We start from the raw sequence: 21554 nt of genomic DNA on the forward strand, positions 1-21554 counted from the left end.
CTCCCTCACTCTCTCTCAAACTCAGTTGCAACGCCAGCCCCTCACACAGCCGCTCGCACCGCCGTCACCGTCACCCCCGCCACCACTGCTCGCACTGCCGTCGCCCAAGAATGGCGCCACCGTCGTCGCCTGCCATCTCCCCCACCAAAATCGCTCGCCGTCGGTCCCCCACTCGCATAGCCGTCTCCTTCACCAACACCGCGAACACCTCCCGCCGTCGTCGTCACCTCTACCATCGGCCACTGACCACCGTCGTCCCCCACACACCGTCGCTCCGACAGCCATTGTTGGCCCTTCGCCCCTACACGGTCGCCTGCCCCACCCTCTTCGTCGCCCACAGAAACCCTCCACCCCCACCCGTCGCCCCCTTTGCATACATTTATATATTTTTTATATATTTATATCTTTTTATTTTTCTGCTTTAATTTTTCTATTTTCTTCTGTTATTTGTTTGTGTTGATGAGAATTTGGTTGTGAATGTGGAAAATTAAGAAGAGATGATGATTTTAGTTTTTGTAATTCTGAAAATGAAAAATTTGTTATTTGAGTGTAAATTTTTTAAAATTTATGTAATTAAATTAATATTATGAAATTTATGTAATATAATTAATTTTATTTTATGAAATATATTTTAAAAAAAATAGATTTGTCATATTTCAATCCCGAACTAGGTTGAATTAGGTTTGAAAAACTGCTACAATATTGTGCAAATGATCCCTTAAACATAGTCAGCTCATACATGACACTGAGAGTCAATTTGTTTGTTGAAGCCTCCAAATGACCAACACAAGGGCTTTCATCTAAAAAACCAAATTACGGGTGAAATTACGAGTGAGCAAGATCAAGAACTCAAGTTGAAGTCTCCTGAATTTCAATTTTTCTTTTTATTAAGTTTTGATATATAATTTTCATTATAGTGATTTTGATTAAATATTGTTAATTCTAACCTTAAACGCTTAAACTTTTAATCAAATTTTGATAATTTTTTTAAATATATTACATAATATAAAATTAATTATATTACATAAATTTTATAATATAAAATTAATTACATAAATTTTAATTTTTTGAAAACTAAATTTACAAACAAATAATAAATTTTTAATTTTCAGAATTATAAGAAGTAAAATAATTACAAACAAAATAATATTTAATATTTTCATCTTGCTCGTCAAAGTCTTCAATCATTCTTATTCCGACTACTACATTCGCTAGTAGATAAATTTCATTTTTTTGACAATATCATATAAATTTAATATTATGTAAACCCAAACCACAAACTCCTAACACAATCAAAAAATCAACCAAGTAAATAGAAAAAAAAAATACAAATCTATGTAAATGTATGTGCGTCCCGCCATGGGGCGACCCGGTGAAGGTGGACAACAGCAGCGGGTGGCTATCCGAGCAGCGATGAGGGGCTGGCAGTGTGGTAGGTGTAGGCAGTTGCTCGCGGCGGAGGGAGGGGCGATGACGTGTGGGGGCGTGGCGGTCCGAGCGATGCTGGGGGGGGGGGGGGGGCGACGGTCTGTGGTCAGTGGTGGGGGCGAGGCGGTGCGACCGGTAGAGACAGGGGCAACAGCGGCCGGGGGGCGCGAAGACGGATGCTGCAACTCGCGAAGGTGGGTTTGAAAGAAAGAATGAGAGAGAGATAGAGCGATTTTGAGAAAAAGAGGGTTGAGAAAAGGTGGTTTTGAGAGAAAGAGTGAGAGATTTGAGAGAGGGTGGTTTTGTTCTTTGGTGGGTTTGAAAATGGGCGGGCCAAAAATTAATTCAAAAATATTTGGGTGGGTATTTTAAAACATGTCAATCTCTCACAATATTTTGATATTAAAATATCGCGAGAAATTAGAGTTGTCTAACTTTCTGTTCACTTTTACGTACGTGTAGCATTATCCACGTAGCATAGCAGTGTTGGGCCTTAGCTGTTTGTTTGGTTTATTTTTGGGAATTTGGTTTTTGTCCGAGTTTGAGAAGGAACTCATGATATCCCTCCAAACAGTAGAAAATTCTCTAAATCCCAATATCTTTTTTTTTCAGTTGAAAAAAAAAGGGCTCTAAATCCCAATATCATTTATTAAACCTACACCAAAATTGATTCTTGTCATTCAGCAATCTCCACACCCATTTCAAAAGTAAGGGGGCTTTATTCTTATTTTGTGAAGTACTCTAAAATTTTAATGTTTAGAATAGGTGATTTGTTACTATTTAATTATATTTATAAAATGTGCTCTAATTAAAATAATAATAATTTAAATGTATTTATCAATTTAATTTTACCATTAACAACGTAACAATATATTAAATTACAGGTTCAGGGCACCAAAACTTCTCGTCTCCTAAACACAAATAATTTATCATAAAAACAACATGGGTTTCACTCAATTAATTTTTTGTTTATCAAAGAAGCCCACCCACAGATACTATTATTCATCTGTCAAATGAATTAATTATGATTCCTATTAAATAAAATTAATTCTTAAATAACCTTTCTGCTTAAAAATCTTCTAAAACAATTTATTTTACCTATCAGTACGGAAATATAAATAAACTATTATTTCGTATAAAAAAATGATTTCTTTAACATTCCAAAACAAGATTTTTCGGCACTACGAACGGATCATGGTGTCGTCAGCCTGGCTAATATTCTATCACAGTGAACGAGAGGATCAGTATTCAGTACAAATCTGGAATAGTGGATGAAGGTTTGTTATGGCAGAGGATTTGAACATTTTGCCCCAAACCATCACATCTCTCATGAATCACATCTACGTTCAACATTTCGGCTTAGTTTGCATGCCAAACCAACTTCCAAAAATTTGCATTAATTTGAGCAAATCCACATAACATATGCACATATATATATGAGCACTAATTTCATCAAAGAGACAAAAAAGGATTTATATATATATTATATATATATATATATGCTTCTGGGTACGTTGCATCTAGTTGAGGGGAAATAGGGTTTTCATGGAGTAGTTCTGGGCTTCTTGGGGCTGCCGCCGTTATGGTGCAACGGGTCTGGACCGGATGGAACCTTCCTCAGTTCCTCGAAGTTCTCTCCATTGCCATAGCTGCTTGTGCTTGTTGATCCATGAGCTTGATTCCCAGTTTCCAAAGCCGCCCGCTTCGCCTCCAAGCTGTAAAGCACCTGCTCCGTGAAATGCTAGAGTTCTTATATTAAATACAAATGGAGATTATATGATGAACCCTAGTTAGTTGTATTTTCAGCTGTACGGTGGAGTTTTGTTTCATTTAAGATTAAATATATAGAGAGTACGGAGACTAAACCTTTCTGGATTGAACCAGTTGAGCAGCTGCCTTGGCGTAGAAGCCTCCACGACCAGAGTAGCATTCTGCAGAAGACGAAACAACTTCAAGACATAACTTTCCCTTTCCACATTTACAGAAATTAACAGCAGTGGCGAGAGAGAGAGAACCAGAAGTTTGCCGAGTGAGGAGTAAACACAAGAGGAGCGTGAAGATTAACAGACGGGCAAACTTGAGTGCAGAATCCATGAAGCAGAGCGGAGATTGTTGCAGGCGTTAGAAATGGGACAGATGAAAGCTCGATGAGGAATATTTAGCAGAGATGGAGAAGGTGATGGGGATGACGAGGGAGTGGGATAGGGGACCCAATTTATAGAGGGTTTGGAAAGGGGAACAAATGATTGCATAAGCAGCCATATCTGTAGTGTATATGTGATAATTAAAGACATGATTGCGAGAGTATTGAGTTAAAAAGTAAAACCAGACAGATACATGTAAATCATTAGATACGATTCTTGTCATTAATTACCGTCGTCGTCGTTATCATCATCCGAACTTTCCACCACCCGCTCTATCTTTGGCGGCCTCCCTCCCTCAGCACCGTCACCACCACCGTCACTTTGTACGTGTCAACCGACTATATACCTGCAGCTAGCTCCCTCATCCTCCATGATGATGACTAGTTTAATTTGGATTGGTTTTAATTAATTTGGATCGGTAGGGTGTAGGGTATTGTATGTATTTGAAAGTTTTCACAAACTGACAACTGTGGTTATGCATCATGCTTGCTAGGGTTTATAACTTTGATTTCTATTTTAGTTAGTACTTTGATATTCTTTGCCAACCCCACATTTGTGCCACCTTAATGTCATGGGCTATCGCTTCTTAATAATTACGTTCCAAGCAAAACGACTCAAATACGAACATCCATGGCAAAACATAATACATTATTTTACATCAATTATATGCATGCATGCATGCCATTTCTAACTATATATATATATATATCACTGGCCTTATTTAATTATTATTCTTATTTTTTAATAAAATTAAAATAGAATATATATATATTATAAGAATATGTTAAAAAAAAAATAGTTTTTAAGATTAGAACAGCAGGAACTTTTGAATGTACATTTGCAGAACGGTATCTTAATATATATATATAGGGTAGGGTTTTTATTAGCTGAAGATATATAATGAATGATGATGCGCAATGATGGTACATTATAAATTATACTTTTGTACGTTTACAAATACATATATGAGCAATTATTCTGTGATTTAATAAACGGACTGATTGATTTGGATCTCTGTCTCTGCGTCTGTCTCCCGTGTCTGTCTCGCGTATCATATATATATATATATGTCTTGATGCGCGCGCGCGCGTGTACATGCAGGAGTGATGTCACAAATTATCATATTTTATTTTAAATCAAAATTGTCCAACTAAGCAAAATAAATTTAAAGTTGAAAAGAAGCAGCAATTCCAAACTAATAAGTGGCGGCGGGCAAAGTCATATTTATATTTATGTTTCTGATTTTTTATTGAAATTTTAATTTTTTCATATTTTTAAATGTATTCTTGAATTTAAATTAAAAGTATATTTACATCCATAAATTTTTTTATAATTTTAAATATATTTTTAAATTATATAAAATTACTTATTTATACATTTGGCCAACAAGCGACAATTTTTTAATATTTTCTCAACTCATTTTCTTTCCCTATCTGTCTGATCTCTCTCTTACGTCTCTTCCAATTGGGTTACACAAGCTAGATAAGTTAGATGGGTCACTAACGTACCCAAGTCAATGATCACCCCACCATTTTGGGGGATCACAGATGGGGTCAATTTAAAAATAACATTTATTGTAGGAGATGCAGCTGAATGAGATGTCTAAGAGATACAGAGGGAAAACTAGAGAGAGATGAGATGCCGAAAAAAAAGAAAGGCATGAGTTAAGAAGATATCGAAAAATTTTCACATCAGTACATGTGAGTATTAGTATCACTTGTTAGCCAAATGTTTAAATAAGTAATTTTGCGCAGTCTAAGCACATTTAGAACCACAAAAAAATTAGCATTTTCACAAGAAAAAAATGCAAATTTAAGAATAAAAATATGTTTTTGGTCTAAGTTTGAGGGCACATTAATTTGAAATCAAAAAAAGTTTAGACTTTCAAAAAAAAAAATTAAAAATATAAATACGCTTTTGGTCAATAAGTGCCCAATTTGCATGACATGAAATTCACTATCATGGGATTTTTTTTTTTTTTCATATTAGTGACAATTGAGAATCAATTTATAGGTTAAGTCTCGCTTGGTCACAACTCTTAAGATAGATTTCACTTAGCATAGGTCCTCTACAACAAGTCTTTCACGATCTAAACTAAAAAGATTTCATAGACTTATAAGCAAACGTGCTTAACTCAAAATCGAACTCTTACAATTTAACCGTTCAATCTAAATTTTAATAAATTTGAGATAGAAATATTTTCTTAAATCTTAAAAAGACATTCTACAAATATAATCTTAATTTTCTTTAAGATAACGACTGTTAAACGCTATTGAACAAGGAGATTTAATTTTCATAAGCATACTATTCGACAAAAAAAATTAAATGTAATATATAAATTCTAGGAGTCTAAATTTTTTTTTTTTTAAATTAGAAACAGCTGGGAGTTACTCAATAGATATGCAGAAAGGGTAAATCATGTTAACAGGGTTTAGCTGAAGATAATGATGTGCAATGATGGTACATTATTGTTATACATACAAATAAATACGTATATGAGCAATTATTATGTGATTTAATAAAGGGCCGCGGGCTGATTGATTTGGATCTTTGTCTCTCTCTCTCTCTCTCTCTCTCTCTCTCTCTCGTATCGTGTAAGTCTTGATCCGAGCGCTTGCTTATATACATGTAAGTAGGAGTGACGTCACAAGTTACACTATTTTTATATTTTAAATCAAAATAATAATCAAACTAAGCAAAAGATTGGATTTAAGTCTCGAAGTGATTTCTCTGTCCAATCTTAAAACAGTCTCACTATTTATTTGTTTGCAATCTATTAACACCCCAAGGATCTTGATTGGAGTTTTCATCATCTCGTGTGTTTTCTTTTTATTAAATATATCAATGATGAACTTTCAGTAGCATCAGATATATTTTATAAGAATTACTTTCGAGTAAAAATAATTTAGTGCTTAACTAAATAATCGGAAAAATTCTTTTAGTGTGGTTATATGTGTTTGATTAATAATTTAAAAATAAAAAGTGTTTTTAACCATAAAATTATCAAAAATGGCATTGAGAAATTTTTGTTTGTGAAGTTAATTCTATTTAATAAGTGTATTATTTGTAATTTTAAATATTGATTAAGGGTCAGGCCGGCCCAAGCCATAAGCCACTAAGGCCTATGCCTAGGGCCCTCAAAAGTTTGGGGCCCTAGAAAATATACCGCCCCTCCCAAAGTAAAATATAATCTCCCAAAAAATACACCCCTCCAAAGTAAAATACAACAGTCAAATTTGAGGCCCCAAACAAATACAACCCCCAGAAAATACACCCTCCAAAGTAAAATACAACAATCAAATTTGAGGCCCCCCAAAAAATACAGTCCCCTAAAAAGTAAAATATAGCAACCAAATTTGAGAACCCCAAAAAAATACAGCCCCCCAAAAGTAAAATATAGTAGCCAAAATTTGGGGCCCCCAAAAAAATATAGCCCCCAAAGTAAAATATAACTGTCAAAATTTGAGCCCCAAAAAATACAGCCCCCCTCTCCCCCGTGAAAGTAAAATACAGCAGTCAAAATTTGAGGCACCCAAAAAAATACACCCCCTCAAAATAAAATATAGCAGTCAAAATTTGAGCTCCCAAAAAAATACAACCCCCCACACACAGAATAAAATATAACAATAACTTGAGATAACAAACCACCTTCCCTTTCAAAAAAAAAAAAATTAAATTGGGGGCCTCCAAAAAATACAACCCCCACCCTCCAAAAAAAAATTATTTTCGCGTAGGGCTCACTTGACCTCGGGCCAGCCCTGTTAGGGGTCATGCATTGTTTAAAAATAATTTTATTTTTTCTTTTACTTTTACTTTACAATATAAAAATGAATTTTATTGTCAGTGATTTCACTTAATTTTGGCCAAACAAACAAAAAGAACTTTTATTTTGAAAAAAAAAAAGAAGGTATTTTTGACTTTGGACTTTGGATTGGGGCACAATTAATGTGTTTGGACTTTGGACTAGGCAAGCTGGGCCTAGAAGCTTGGGCTTCGAGGGGGTAGGAAAGCCCATACTATGTATGGTCTGGGTTGTGGGTTGATCTTCTTAGTGGACCTTGGGCCTAAATCAGAAAAGCACGCCCACAGTCCACCACATGTATATAGTTTGGTCTGGGTAGGATTCAGCCCTAATGGATCCAACGTATTTTGGACGACGAAATTTGATAGAGGACATGCCCAATGGCGACAAAATCAATTATTTGGGGAGCTATAAAACCATGTTGGACTAGGAGATGCAATAATTAGTGGATTTGAGTTGAGTTGACAAGCAAGCAGTTGGCACAAAGGAAGTGCCAATCTTGAACCCAAAACCAGCAGTACGCCACGCTCCATGTTTGTTGCGAGATCTAGATTAAGCGATCAGATAAGTGATATTTTGGTGTTAGTTTGGTGGGTTATGAGTTTAATCTTTATTTTACTGATTGAGACAAAGACTCATATTTATAATTTATTTCTCTTAATATAATTGATATAATGTACAAATATTAAAAATCATACAATGATCCAAGTCATCCTACTTGACTAAATGCAATAAAATATTGTACTTGCTTGAGCCTGCAACTGCCTTGTTGCTATCTGTCCAAGGAATCTCTTGCCCCTCTTGGAGGCAGAGGCGGATAGATAATAATAGCATGTATACGTTTGACAAAGGACATTAAAATTGTTTAAAAAGAAAAATAAATTATTTTCAATACAATATTGTTTAGGTCGGGAAATGAACTTGATGAGATGTGACTGTCACATTATTCCTGCATCGGTTTTTAATGCGAAAGTTATGTAATAATATGCCAATTGATTAGGGAAAAAGATGGTGCTTTTTTAAGTTAACGAGTAAGTGTCACTTGGAGGGCAAGTGATAAGAGGCAGGCATGTGGGTTGTGGGGAATGACTTAAGCTGGCAGGCAAAGGACCACCATGTTTCTGATATCCCACCAAATCTTTTTTTTTTTTTTTTGGGGGGGGGGAACTGCCAGCACTCTCTTATTTTAGAGTTGAAGAGGGAACATGGCCTCTCATCACTTGCTGCATTGACCACTGACCATTTTCATTTCTCATTCCCCTTCTCAACTCCAACTTAATTATGTTACCTAGCTCAAATCTAATTAAGTTCCTGGTTCGGCGCAAGTTAGTCTCAAATATTCTTTTGGCTTCAATTCATCTCTCCATAATATATATAGTTCAAGATTAATTCTAATATCATTCGTGTCGCTATAAATTTTTATTTAAAAGTGTTTGTTAAATTTGACAAGAGCAAAAGTGTTAAAAAATAATGATGGGTGATAGTTTATTAAAAAGATTAGTGTTACATAAACATTATGATTTTTTTTTTTATTAAAAAAAAGAAAAAGAAAACACATTGGAGCGGAGAAGCTATTGTTCAAAGCAGTGCCCCAACAACCGGCTCGCAGCCCCTAGGAAATGCCATTTGGTGGCTAAAGGAAGGTTTGGTTCGTGTGTTTTTTTATAAGAGGGTACTTGTGATGAAGTACAGCCAATATTCCATCCTCATCCCCCATTTGATTTTCATCCATCGGCAGCCCAATGGCAAAATCTCTCGTTGATATAACTCGGATTAGTTCGGATTTTATATTAACTCAGATTTAAATTAGTCGACGGGAGATTTTGAATTTGAGTTTGTATTTAAATTTCAAAATTTAAACCCCTAGTAGTACTATTACTTTTTTGAGTTTTCACCCCAGTAAAAGTTGTGATTGCATTTCCATCCTGTTAGTGTTAACGCTCCAATTAAACCAGAGTAGGAATAGGGTAGGGTAGCTTAGGTGTAGCTGAGGTAAGTCTTAAGTCCCACAAGATGACACCTAATTGCCTTCGTCGTATTCCGTAACTGCATGTGCGCGCAATTGCCGAGACGACTCCAACAATCGTCGTCCAACGGTGCCGGAAGAAGAAGGGGACCCCGCACCCCCTGGCCCCACCAATCATACTGCGCCAGCGTGTTGCTCCGGCGCAGCTGACCAGCAGCGCCCCCGCGCATGTTAGAACCCATTATTGGTTCTGATTTTTTCCCCCACTTTATTAAATGGTCCATTTTGATTTGGCAAATAATTAATTTGTTGGTTGTAAACTTATTCACAGAAATTTGACGGTTTGCTTGAAACCATCCGAAATTGGGCGCTATGTCAGAGAGGAATTCCCCATTTCGGCTTGCTCTTCTCTTCTCTTCTCTTCTCTTCCACAGTTAACAATTACCAATCACGATAAGTTGAAAAGATTGTTTGTTGGATAATACGCAGTAACTTAAAACACAAAAGAAAAAAGAAAACAGCAAAAAGGAAGTGGCAAAATTATAGGTAGGACTAGGAAGCAGTAGTAAAAGTACCAGCCAACTGGGGCGGTGGTTGTACGTTAGCGGTTCGAACTAGAAGCTTCATATGTTGAACGAAACCCAGCGGAGAAGTGACCGCAGAAGCCATTAATCATTCCGCCCTATTATATTGCGACGACATCCCATTTCCTAATCATTCATTGCCTTCTATGTTGTCAACTCGTCCAATTATGCATCCCCACACCTAACCCAGAAAAAAAAATTATATATATATATATATATTCAAATGTATTGGTGTTTCCTCTGCGTCTCTCATGTAGGAGAAGGTGAGAGGTGTTGTTGGAAGTATTACGAGTCAAATACTTCGAGATGGATAGAATAGGCGAACGTTGCTAAAGATAGATTACGAGTCAAACAATAATTAAATTATTATAATTGCCAAATATCATCTTGTGTTCATTTAAATTTTTTTTATTTTTTATTTTCACTGCATAACGCGAATCACCCTTAATTGAAATTGTTTCTAGGTGATAATATACAATTTTAAAGGATAAAATAAATTTTATTTTTAATTACCGTACAATTATAATTAAGATATATATATATATATATATATATGATGCAGCAACACCACAAGGCCATATATGGCAGAGTTGTAGTTGATGAGTTTAATTCAACCCAGATAGGCTAGCTGTTGGCTGAGCTGGCAAGAGAGCTCGGGAACCCAGCTGGTCTTCTCCGCCGACAGCCAAGCATGCACGTGACCTCCGCCTCGTCCTCCGGCTTGGCCGGCTGGCTCCACACACACATCTAAAACCGTGGTTAAGAGCTAATTAACCCATATCTCTCAGTTAAATAATTGAGCGCTACATCAAAGTGTGAGCTCGAACCGTTTCTTTCGTTTTTTTTTTTTTTTTTTTTTTTATTTACTGCGTACAGACTCTTATACTCACTTTTAGAGAGAGGAAGCAGAGAGAGAGAGAGAGAGAGAGGGGAAGTGGGGGGGCGGAGCCGAAAAGAGGATCAACAATTGGACCGAAAGTGGAAGGAGGCAGCAACCGAGCGGAGCGGAATCCTTCCCTCTGTGTTCCTGCTTTGTTGACTGATGAGTGCATTTCGCGAGTTTCCAGAAAAGCGATTTCAGTCTGATCGCGTTTGGTGACCAAGTCGAAGCACTGCCGAGCGTGGTGTTAGGGCTTATGCACATGTTGTATGTGTGTCTGAGATGTTCCTTTCCTCTTCTGGATGTGATCTGAAGATGCGCCGGTGGAGTACGTGGAAGATCAAGAGATTGTAGGATTGTGCACTGTGAGGTCGGTGATTGACTGGAGGAATTGCGATTTGTGTTGTCTGTGAATTGAGGTATTGGTTGGCACCGCTCGCCGGCTTTTGCTGATGGAGTCCCGAATGGATCAGTACGAGATCATGGAGCAGATTGGCCGCGGAGCTTTTGGAGCCGCCATTCTCGTCAATCACAAGCAGGAGAAGAAGAAGTACGCTCTTTTTTGTCTTTGTGTCTTTGTTAACTCTTCATATATATATATATATGGCCCTTCCGTTTGTGATATTGATCGTATTCTGTATAAATAGGTATGTCTTGAAGAAGATTCGTCTGGCAAGACAGACGGAGCGTTGTAGGAGATCTGCTCATCAAGAGGTTGCTCAATTTCACGGATCTTGAACCTACCCTTTCTTATTCTTGAAATGATTGTTTTCATGTACATTTGGGAAATTTTGACATGTAGATGGCACTGATTGCACGCATTAAGCATCCTTACATTGTCGAATTTAAGGAAGCGTGGGTAGAGAAGGTCAGGCTCCCCAATTATTTGTACTGAATTGGTTCTTGTTTCATGTCCTCCGCTTTTGTACTGAATTAGTGATCATAAATCCTAATGTAGGGTTGCTATGTTTGCATCATTACTGGGTACTGTGAAGGAGGAGACATGTGAGTTTCCAGAAAATCCGGAACTTCAGAATAGCTTATCCTTTCTCCTTTCCTATAAACTAAACTGCAGGAATTTCAATTTCAAATTCTGATGTATAACTTGTCCACAGGGCTGAATTGATGAAAAAATCAAATGGGCAGTATTTTTCAGAGGAGGTATATACTTTCATTACGGGAGGCATTATTTTTCATGGATGTCCCTTCCAAATGATTTTAACTGGGGCATTTTAGTAAATAAATATAGTAATTGCTCCAGAAGCTCATGGTGCAGAATGTTGATTCTTCATTTGCTTATTGATATACCGGTTTCTTAGCCAGGAGATCATCTCTGATATGCAACGTTTATTAACAATCATGATTCTTATCAGAAATTATTGAAGTGGTTCACTCAACTACTATTGGCTGTGGAGTATCTGCATGCAAATTTTGTTTTACATCGGGACCTAAAAGTATGTCAAAGAGTTTTGGTCAATACTTCTGGTTTAAATTCCCAGCATTACCCACCAATGAAGATTATACAGACTGATTTTGTCCAATTTTCTGGCAGTGTTCAAATATCTTTCTTACCAAAGATCAAGATATTCGTCTTGGTGAGTATTGTCTTAGTTTCTCTAATTTTTTTTCGGCCAATTAAAAATGACATTTTCCTCTAAGACATTTATTTTGCATCATTAATTTTTATTTAAATCCAGGGGATTTTGGACTTGCTAAAACCTTGAAGGCAGATGACTTGGCTTCTTCAGTACGTCTCCTATAGGCTATTTACATTCTCTTAAATTTTAGCATTGTTAAAGGGTTAAGGACTTCATATTAAACATCTTCTGGATATGATTTATTCCTGGAAATGATTGTTTTTATCCACATCGCATGGTTAAAAATGGAGAACTTGTACATATGTCTCACATATTACAAAGAGTAAAGGCATATTTCTTCACCCTGAAACGCAGAAGCAGGTATGTATGCTAGTCTGCATCATTGGGCACTAATATTCAAGCTTGATATGCAAAACATCTTTGCAAAATGGATATTGATGTTCCTAATGTTGAATTTTTTCCTGTTGCCAGAACTCAGTGCTTGGAAAATTATAGATATCGAAGATATAAAATTAACAGGCACCTTATGATATTATCATAAACTAATATTTCTGTGGAAGATAAGGATGTTAAAATTGTGTTAAATAATTTAGTTTCTTAGAAGATAAGCAACACAGAGTTTGGGAAAAGAAACTGAGAAGGTAACTCAGTGCACAAAATCCCACCACTGGGGAGGGGGGGGGGAGTTGTTGTCAGGTGCATGTAGTTTTCCCTGCAACAGCTGTACTGTGATTTCTACCTGTGACCTCTAGACCGAGGTGGAGCAGCTTTTACAAGGCTAGAAAAATGTTACATAAATAGTGCAGAATGTTCGAGTAATGAGTATCAGTTTTTTTCAATTGAACATGGATTTTGATTTATTAAAATAAATATTATTAATTGAATGAAGGAAATGTTGGTTAGTTATTTGGTTTACGACATTTCCAAATTTGTTGTTGAACAAATAGTATGGAGGATAATAAGTGTGAGGAAATCCCAAGCACATAATACTTACATATAATTTCTATTTCTAAAAGAAAGTGCCTACTTTGTTAAGTCTTGTTATATATTAATTGCAATATGCCAATTTGATTTATGTTTTTTCCTATATAATTATACAGACTATGAATGATATTTATAGCTGATTTATTTTATTGAATCTATGTTTATTTACCTTTTGAACATGTTATTATGTTATACTTTTTGATTTTTCTGAAAAGATAAATCCATGCTATACATTTCCACCATGGAGCTAATGATCATAATCCATTTTCTTTAGGTAGTTGGAACTCCAAATTACATGTGTCCAGAACTTCTTGCAGACATTCCTTATGGTTTCAAGTCAGATATTTGGTCCCTGGGTATGTGTTTTTGCTTTGTGTACTTGTGCATTTTCCGGAAATCTGTTTGATAGAGCTTTACCTTTATTTCCGTGGGTGAATTTTTACTTTTTGGATCAGGTTGTTGTATGTATGAAATGGCTGCTCATCGCCCTGCATTTAAAGCATTTGTAAGATTTTTTCCAGTTTGTCCTATTACAGCCATTTCTGGCTTCATTTCAACTCTTGATTTGAGATATAATTACAGTTTTTGTTATGTTGTGTTGTGAAGCTAAGTGGTTACTGAATTATTTTACTGCCTATTGTTAAATGCATAGGATGCACAATAAAGTATATGTTATGGCTAAAGAAGAGACCAAAAGAAATTCTTTCATGTATATTTATAGTGTAAAACTGATTACAATTAGAGTTGATCTTGTTATTTTGTTTTTATTTATATAACTAGAAGCTCGCCTGAGGGGTCAACCCTGCACCAGAAAAATAGGCAAGAGGCTTAAGGTTCTCACTAGCTATTTATCAGTAAGATTTAAGTGATCTAAAACTTGCACAATAGCTGATTGTCCAACACAAGTCTCCTTCCTCAATCATGAAATAGGAAAGAGATTATATATTCCTTCAAACAAAAATCAACCTCTTTATGCCTCAAAAGCATTTTTTTTCCTTACCATACACATCTCGTAGCACAAAAGGACAAGTCAACCAAGCTAATCCATCACAAATACCAACATACCTGTTGAACTCCCAAAATCATTTAAACAGGGCCCCAAATCTCTAAAGTCACTAAGCAGTGAAAGAGGAGATGATCCCTCAACTTACAAGAGCTCTTGCATGTGTAACACCAATATAGGACTGCTTGACAAGGCTTGAGAAAGTTGGCAGAAGTGAGAATAGTACCAAGAGCACATAACTAGGTGGAAAAAGGCAGTTTTAGGAGGAACGCTTGATCTCTGCACAGCCCTGTCATATATAGGACATCACAAAATGAGCAAATAGAAAAGGTTGACCCTCGTAATTAGGGGCTATATAGAGACAGAGGGGCACTCTCCCATCACTATCTCCATATATATAGTTGCAAACATTGAAGTCAACAAATTTGAAAAGTCATTCTAGACCTCATATCAGTCGTCTACAGTGCCTATAGTGTTACTGATTTTGTTCCATACCAACGGATACATCCTGTTTAGGAAGGTTTTTGGTGTACAAATCCTCCTTTACCATTTCTTTTTTTGGTTCTGGAGAATACCAGACGCCTGGATCAATACTCAAAAAGGGAAGGAACCACAATGTAGTTCCCAGAATCCTGAGCATAGGCTTATAGCCCAGGCTCTACAGGCCAAGTTCTCAGCTTAGGGCCAGTTCTATTTTTTTTATTTCTTATTTTTATGAACTTATATAAGTATTTAATGTTAAAAAACACATTCAATTTAAAACTAACAGCAGTTATGGTTTAAATAGTGTTTATTCCTACCTTACGATAATTTTTATAGAAGCATTTATATCATTATATTGAATTATTTGTTTAAAACATATTCTTGATTCTAATTATAGTTTTATATGTTTTAAAATGTCATTTTGTATACAAAAATTTGTTCATATTTTTTATAATATCTGTTATTAATTTATTATAATGATATACCTGAAACAGTACCTGGTATCATCTGGTACGATGCTATGTGATACTAATAACAAATCTGGCACTTTATCTGATATGGTATTTATAATTATGATAAAAAATTCTAAAACTGCCTGCTGACCAACGCCTCATTGCTTTATTCTTTACCTATCGTGATTCTGTTCCATAACACCAGTTCCACTTGCTGAGGAGAGCTTTATTAAAGAGCTTCCACTTCAAAATACAGAGAACACCCCCGTTACAGGGAAGGTGAACCCAAATCCCAATTCCAAGTATACTTTCCCATCAAAAATCTTGTTTGAAGCTTGTTGGGCCTATAAATAACAAAACAGGGTTATTGAAAAGGAAAATGCATGCACAGGGAACTAGAGATGGTGCTTTCTAAAATAGTGAGTCTGCTTCCCTTTGAGAAATATTACCTTTTCAGGAGTCCAACCTATTCTCAAAATGCTCACTTACACCATTCCATATGCCATTTAGCTTTATAAAGAATCTCAAGGCAAACCAAATAAGAGGCAGGAAGAAAACTGACCCCATAACTGTAAAGAGATGGTCATTGACCTCAGCATCTGGCCTGATGGCCATGATCTCACCCTTAGTAAAATTAATGCTCATTATGAACACATATTGAAAATGTCAAAGGGTGCATCTCAAGCTTCTCAGAACTCTCTTTAAAGCACCACCACATAACAAAACATTATCGTCAACAAAAAGAAGATGCAAAACACTGAGCATGGCATTCCACCTTTTCCGAAGCTCAAAACCCTTCACCTAACCGAAATGATCAGAAATGAGGAAATGCCACATAGCTCTCTTGAATTATCATAAAATCTTCTAGAATGACAAGAACAAAGAATCTGATGGAAGAAACATGATGATTAACCAATGTCTTCACTTGGAACCAATCTGAAGAGCTAACTAATTCAGTAACCGACCACATGTTACATTTGTCTAATAATAACTAGCAACCATGACCAGTGTTACAACCCTTTATTGATCAGACTTTTCTAGGATCATATCTAAATTGAAAGTCCTATATCATATTTAAATTTGTCACTTATTTTTGTTCTCCTTGTGTTTTCTGTCCAGTTCTTTCATCTATGTTCAGTAAACCTGCACTTCACAATGTATGGAATAGCAAGCAAAGCTTTAATGGTCCACAAAACCACATACTATATGGATACCAGTTTATTATCTTCACTTTCAGGAGGAAGTTATTGCTTATTGCAAAATTACATTATTGTAGAACTCTGTAGTATTATCATCTTATTTTGCTTTCTAAAAATTTGATTCAGTAGTTTCTTATTGCAAAATCCATTGTGAAAATTCCTATCTTCTTTTAAATGTCAGTTCTTTTTGTTTAATTTTTTGATATTGGCCTTTTAAATTGGTGTCAGGATATGGCAGGATTGATAAGTAAGATAAACCGATCGTCCATTGGTCCTTTACCTTCCTGTTATTCTCCATCCTTGTAAGTCAGAGAAGATTCTTGATCTGGTGTTAGACATGTTATTCTGTTACATCAGATACAACTGAACCATCTTGATGAGCTGTTAAGACATGCTACTTAGTGTCTAAGCTGTTACTTTTTCTGCTGCTCCTCCAATGGTTTTGTCTTAGGTGGTTGCATAGTTGATAACTCTGTTGTTTCTGAAAGTTCTTTCACTTAGTTCTGTGACTTCCATCTTGTGATTAGTTACTGTTTTTGTTGTGGTCCACCACATTTATGTTTTATTGGCACAGTGCACAATATTAACCAAACAGCTGATCTAAAGCAAACCGGAAGAGAGGACTAGAAAATTATGTACATGGGCCCTTTTGGAGGAAGAAAGTTCCATCATCCACAATGTGTATAAAATTAGATTGTGTTTGTTACTTATCCTTGAAATCTCCCTTAATATGTCCTTGACTCTTGTGGGTTCAGGTATTGGATATGATGTAGTATCCACTTAAATGAACCGCTGTTATTATTCTGGGCATGCAAATTTTTCCTTGCTTAAAGATATTTTGATAATTTTTTAGGCAGAGTCTGGACTGCATGCTTTGATTTCCCTATATTCTGGTTGATGGCATAAGCAAACTAGTTAACAGATGCAACGAATAATGGGTTAATAACTCGCCTCTTTTACTCAATTGCAACCTTAGGGGCTCTCTTTGCATACAGGCATCAATCACGGACCAAGGATACCCTGCTGGGTATGAAAATCCTTCCATCAGGTTTAGATGTTCTGAGAAAGTCAGTGTTTTATATTAAAAGCTATTCTCTGAAATGGAAAATTTACAAGAAGACAATAGATGGAATTAGTCAGACGACCACTATCATAAGCTGAAGAGCTAAAGAGAGAGAGAGAACAAAAGTCAACAATGAGATACTATCGCTGGTCTATATAGGTCTATTCTGTTCTGATGCTTGAAATCATTTAGATCCAAGCTAATTATCAATTTGATCTGCTTTTAACTGTATGAAGATTCTTAACAAAGCGTATGGGTAGAACCTTAAATCTACCAGTCTACAGAACATTATCAATTTCCACCTTCCTTTATACTTCTTTATTGAATTCTATTCTGTGATGATAATTTTTTGTTAAAAAATGTGGCAAGGTGATAACTGATGTGTTGCATTCTCCTTCAGAAAAACACTTATCAAAGGCATGCTAAGAAAGAACCCTGAACATCGACCAAGTGTAAGCCATTGCGGAATTTCAGTTTTGTTGGAAAAACTTTTCGATTAGGATATATAATAATCATCTAATTCCAATTTTTGTCAGGCATCAGATGTCTTGAAGCAACCATATTTGCAGCCTTATGTTGAGCACTACCGCCCATCATTCAACCCTGCTGCTTGTTCTCCAGAAAAGCCTCTTTCTGGTGCTCGTGATACTAGGAGGAATTTGGCTGAAAGCCAAAGCAGCAACAGTTCTTGCAGCGATAAAGATAGCTTGTTTTCAAGTGACAAAAATGTTGTGGCTGCAGCATTTAATTTTGAGAGCAAAGGTACTGATACAGATTTGGCTTCCACTGAGGATGAGGTTAGCTGTCAGCAGTTGGTGCTAAGTGATGAACAACATGGGAACAAAATACGTCCCCCAAAAATGGATGGTGAAGAACTGATGAAACATGTGCATGCTGAACAGAGATGTCCTGTTGAAGCCAAGCAGCCAAAAACTGTAAAAAATATTATAATGGCTCTGAAAGAAGGCAAAGGTAGAGAAAATAGTTCCCCTTTGAGAAGCAATCGTACAAAAGCTGGGGCAGCAGGGGCCCAGAGAAATAACTTAGAAGCATCTCCTAAAGTCCCCAAACCTAGTCCAGTCACTCCTGGTTTCAAGGTTAATAATGTAGAGGAGCCGCCTTCTGTCCCAGCAAAGCCTGGCGGTGATTCTGCAAAGCGTAGTCTGGGATCACATACTTTGAAGCATCAGGTAATACAGTTCAATATTCCTGCTTGTATCAATATCTGTGGTTGACTTGTCATTAACTTTCTTGACCTATCCGTGCAGTTACCTGTTGTGGACTCCTCACTCAATACAAAACAGAGACATGATGGAATCCCTCCTGGCCCTACAAGGCATGTTACTGAAGATGGTATTCCAGGAAAGCCAAGACTAAAAACACCTCCTAATTTGCCCAGAAGACCATTTTCTGGACAGTTGAAGCAAACAGTGATTGATGCCCCCGTTGCAGTGGCCAATACTACGAAGGTTGGTCCAAATGAGACAACTCAAGATCCTGAGAAGACTTTCTTTAAAATGCCAAATGGTCGCTTTACTCATGTTGCAGAAGAGATAGTACCGGAGTTAGATAAGGGTTTTGTGGGAGGTTCCAAGGGTATTCCACTAGATAGCAGCAATTCTGTCTCGTCTTCAATTTCAATTCAAGCATGTGAGCTTTCTGATGATGCAACAACTCCTCTTGCTGCCTTGACAGATTGGATACTTCCCGACCATGGAACAGTTACCTGGACTGGAAGTTCAAACTCGACCTGGTCCTCTGTAGCTTCCCCGTTCCAATCTGACATGGCTGAGAACAGGACAAGGGAAAACTTTGGAGCTGACCATAAATCTATACAACTGGAAATCTCTGAGGATCCCTTAAATCTGGAGACTCTGGCCACTAATACAGAAAAAGCAAGTCCTAGTGCACCTTTGAAGGTCCCATGCCAACACCCTGAAGAAATATATGTTTTAAAGGGTGATAACCATTCAAGCAGGACTGATACTGTTACTGAGGTCCCAAGCCAGTGTTCTGAAGAAAAATCTGTTTACAAGGATGAGAAGCCTTCAAGCAGTAGTAGCAGCTGGTCTGATGAAGGGCCCCAGTTAAATCTCACCTCTAAATCTAAGGGTAATGATAAGTTTACTGTGAGGGAACTTCTGTCATCTGTACCCAATGGTAACACTTCCCCAGGCTCCCTCTTTTCTAGCCAGAAGAATTTTCTACCGGACAAACAAACCATTTCACAACATTCAGCTATTCCCGCAGAAAATGTTTCACAAAATTCAGTTGTTGAAAAACCAGCTACCACGCATCTTCCTCCGGCTTTTGATGACGTCATACATGTCATAAGGCACAGCAGTTTTCGAGTTGGGATGGAGGTAGAAACCATGGAGAGGGGGAGGGGCACGGATGTAGGGAAGCTGACAAACGTAGTCAAGGATGAGACCGAGACAAAAAGTGTTGCAGGTCCTTCTACTCTGAAATCATCTAGCTGCTCCGAAACTCCAAGCCTGAAATCAAATTCATCCGACAATTCTGGCATCAAGGAAGTGGATATGAAACATCCGACGTCTCCAAATACCAAAGTTGAAGCTTCTTCAAAGCCAGCAAAATCTAAACCTCCTGCAACAGAAGAAGAAACGCCAGTCAAGGAAACGCTAGATGTTAAGTCTTTTAGGCAGAGGGCAGACGCATTGGAAGGGCTATTAGAATTGTCTGCAGACTTGCTCCAGCAAAACAGACTGGAAGAGCTTGCAGTTGTTTTAAAACCTTTCGGTAAAGATAAGGTTTCTCCAAGGGAGACGGCTATCTGGTTGGCAAAAAGTCTGAAAGGAATGATGCTTGACGACTCTGGGCGGAATACTACTGCTACCCCTACGTAAATCATGTATTCTGCTGCTGGTAAATGTTGGTTGGTCTAATTTCTTTTCCTTGATATTTGCTTAAGTTAGCACTGAGGTTATTGCCTTGATTTTCTTCTATTCAAGTTCCATTCAAATTTTAACAGAACCAGCTCTTTTTTTTTCTTTTTTTTTTCCTTCTGTTTTTTGGTGGGGGTGGGGGTGGGGGTGACTTCTCACCTTGTAATTCTTTCAATGCAGTACTTTGTACATAGAGAGAAACGAATTAAAATATGTTCTCATTGCGAAATGTATGAATATGTTGCAGCTTAATTACCCTGGCTAGCTATACATCTCATTTCATGGGGACTCTCTTAAAGTGGTTGTAATTTTGTAAACGTGCTTGGCTAATAGAAAGTTAGCCATGGATATGTATTTTGACTGTTGTCTGTTGAAGTCAAATCGTTAGGTTGGATTTGGCATTACCGCGCTCTTAACGTACAGTTGCTTTTTTATATACATAAATAGAAGATTCACACAAAAATATTTTATATATTTATTTATATATCTAAACACTGTTAAAAAAATGTTGTAGTTTACAAAAGTTGATGGTAAACAATATTGTTTACGAGTTTAATTATATTATCATTAAATCTAACATCTAGCATGGCTTCATACTGTTAAAAACATCTTCTTCATGTAAAGATACTGATTATCTAAAGATATTTTTACTTAACAAATATAAATTTAGAAATATCTTTAAAAACTAATGTTTTACATTATCAAATAATTTGCAGAGTATTATTTTAGTTATCTAACTCTATTTTAATCTTATTTTATTTTAAAAAGTATACTTTCTTACTAAGTACTATTTTCTCAAGAATTAACCTAATAAGCAAGGTTTCTATTGTTCTCTCTTCACTATTGGGTTTAAATTTTCACAGGCTAATTCACACACGAATTTTATATAATTATTTAATATATATAATTTATGAGTTATTATATGTCAAAAATTTATAACCATACATTGTAATATTTTTCGTAGTTATTGTATATTCTTAATTTAGACCTAAAATTAATGTGTTTTGTTAGGTAAATTTAGTACACTTTATTTTTAGAATATAAATATTATAATTAATAAAA

General features: G+C 36.4%; 2 protein-coding genes across 4 annotated transcripts; one reads left to right on the forward strand and one right to left on the reverse strand.

The window, feature by feature from the left end:
- Positions 1-2961: 2961 nt before the first annotated feature.
- Positions 2962-3594, reverse strand: LOC127798525 (protein CLAVATA 3). 2 transcript variants are annotated; one of them, XM_052332143.1, is made up of 3 exons: positions 3444-3594; positions 3295-3359; positions 2962-3154 (listed from the first exon to the last, which is right to left on the reverse strand). In XM_052332143.1, the coding sequence occupies exons 1-3, from the start codon at positions 3520-3522 to the stop codon at positions 2972-2974; spliced, it is 327 nt and encodes a 108-aa protein (XP_052188103.1). In that variant the 5' UTR covers positions 3523-3594; the 3' UTR covers positions 2962-2971. The 2 variants fall into 2 exon arrangements, with proteins under 2 accessions (XP_052188103.1, XP_052188102.1); XM_052332142.1 differs by having other exon boundaries at positions 3295-3594.
- A 7199-nt stretch (positions 3595-10793) lies between these two features.
- Positions 10794-20787, forward strand: LOC127797156 (serine/threonine-protein kinase Nek5-like). Of its 2 annotated transcripts, XM_052329759.1 has the most exons (15): positions 10794-11354; positions 11452-11518; positions 11607-11672; positions 11763-11809; positions 11920-11965; positions 12178-12258; positions 12357-12399; positions 12502-12551; positions 13661-13742; positions 13842-13891; positions 16752-16825; positions 17987-18038; positions 18123-18776; positions 18855-19182; positions 19282-20787. In XM_052329759.1, the coding sequence occupies exons 1-15, from the start codon at positions 11257-11259 to the stop codon at positions 20451-20453; spliced, it is 2910 nt and encodes a 969-aa protein (XP_052185719.1). In that variant the 5' UTR covers positions 10794-11256; the 3' UTR covers positions 20454-20787. The 2 variants fall into 2 exon arrangements, with proteins under 2 accessions (XP_052185719.1, XP_052185718.1); XM_052329758.1 differs by having other exon boundaries at positions 10795-11354; positions 18855-20785.
- Positions 20788-21554: the final 767 nt, after the last annotated feature.

This window comes from Diospyros lotus, chromosome 3, assembly GCF_014633365.1.
Source record: "Diospyros lotus cultivar Yz01 chromosome 3, ASM1463336v1, whole genome shotgun sequence".
Classification (NCBI taxonomy): domain Eukaryota; kingdom Viridiplantae; phylum Streptophyta; class Magnoliopsida; order Ericales; family Ebenaceae; genus Diospyros; species Diospyros lotus.

Coding starts and splice junctions, on each gene's coding strand:
- LOC127797156 (XM_052329758.1), top strand. CDS start 11,257: ATGGAGTCCCGAATGGATCAGTACGAGATCATGGAGCAGATTGGCCGC. Junction 11,673..11,762: donor AGGAAGCGTGGGTAGAGAAG/GTCAGGCTCCCC, acceptor ATCCTAATGTAG/GGTTGCTATGTTTGCATCAT. Junction 18,039..18,122: donor ACCCTGAACATCGACCAAGT/GTAAGCCATTGC, acceptor AATTTTTGTCAG/GCATCAGATGTCTTGAAGCA.
- LOC127798525 (XM_052332142.1), bottom strand. CDS start 3,522: ATGGATTCTGCACTCAAGTTTGCCCGTCTGTTAATCTTCACGCTCCTC. Junction 3,155..3,294: donor AACTGGTTCAATCCAGAAAG/GTTTAGTCTCCG, acceptor TTCACGGAGCAG/GTGCTTTACAGCTTGGAGGC.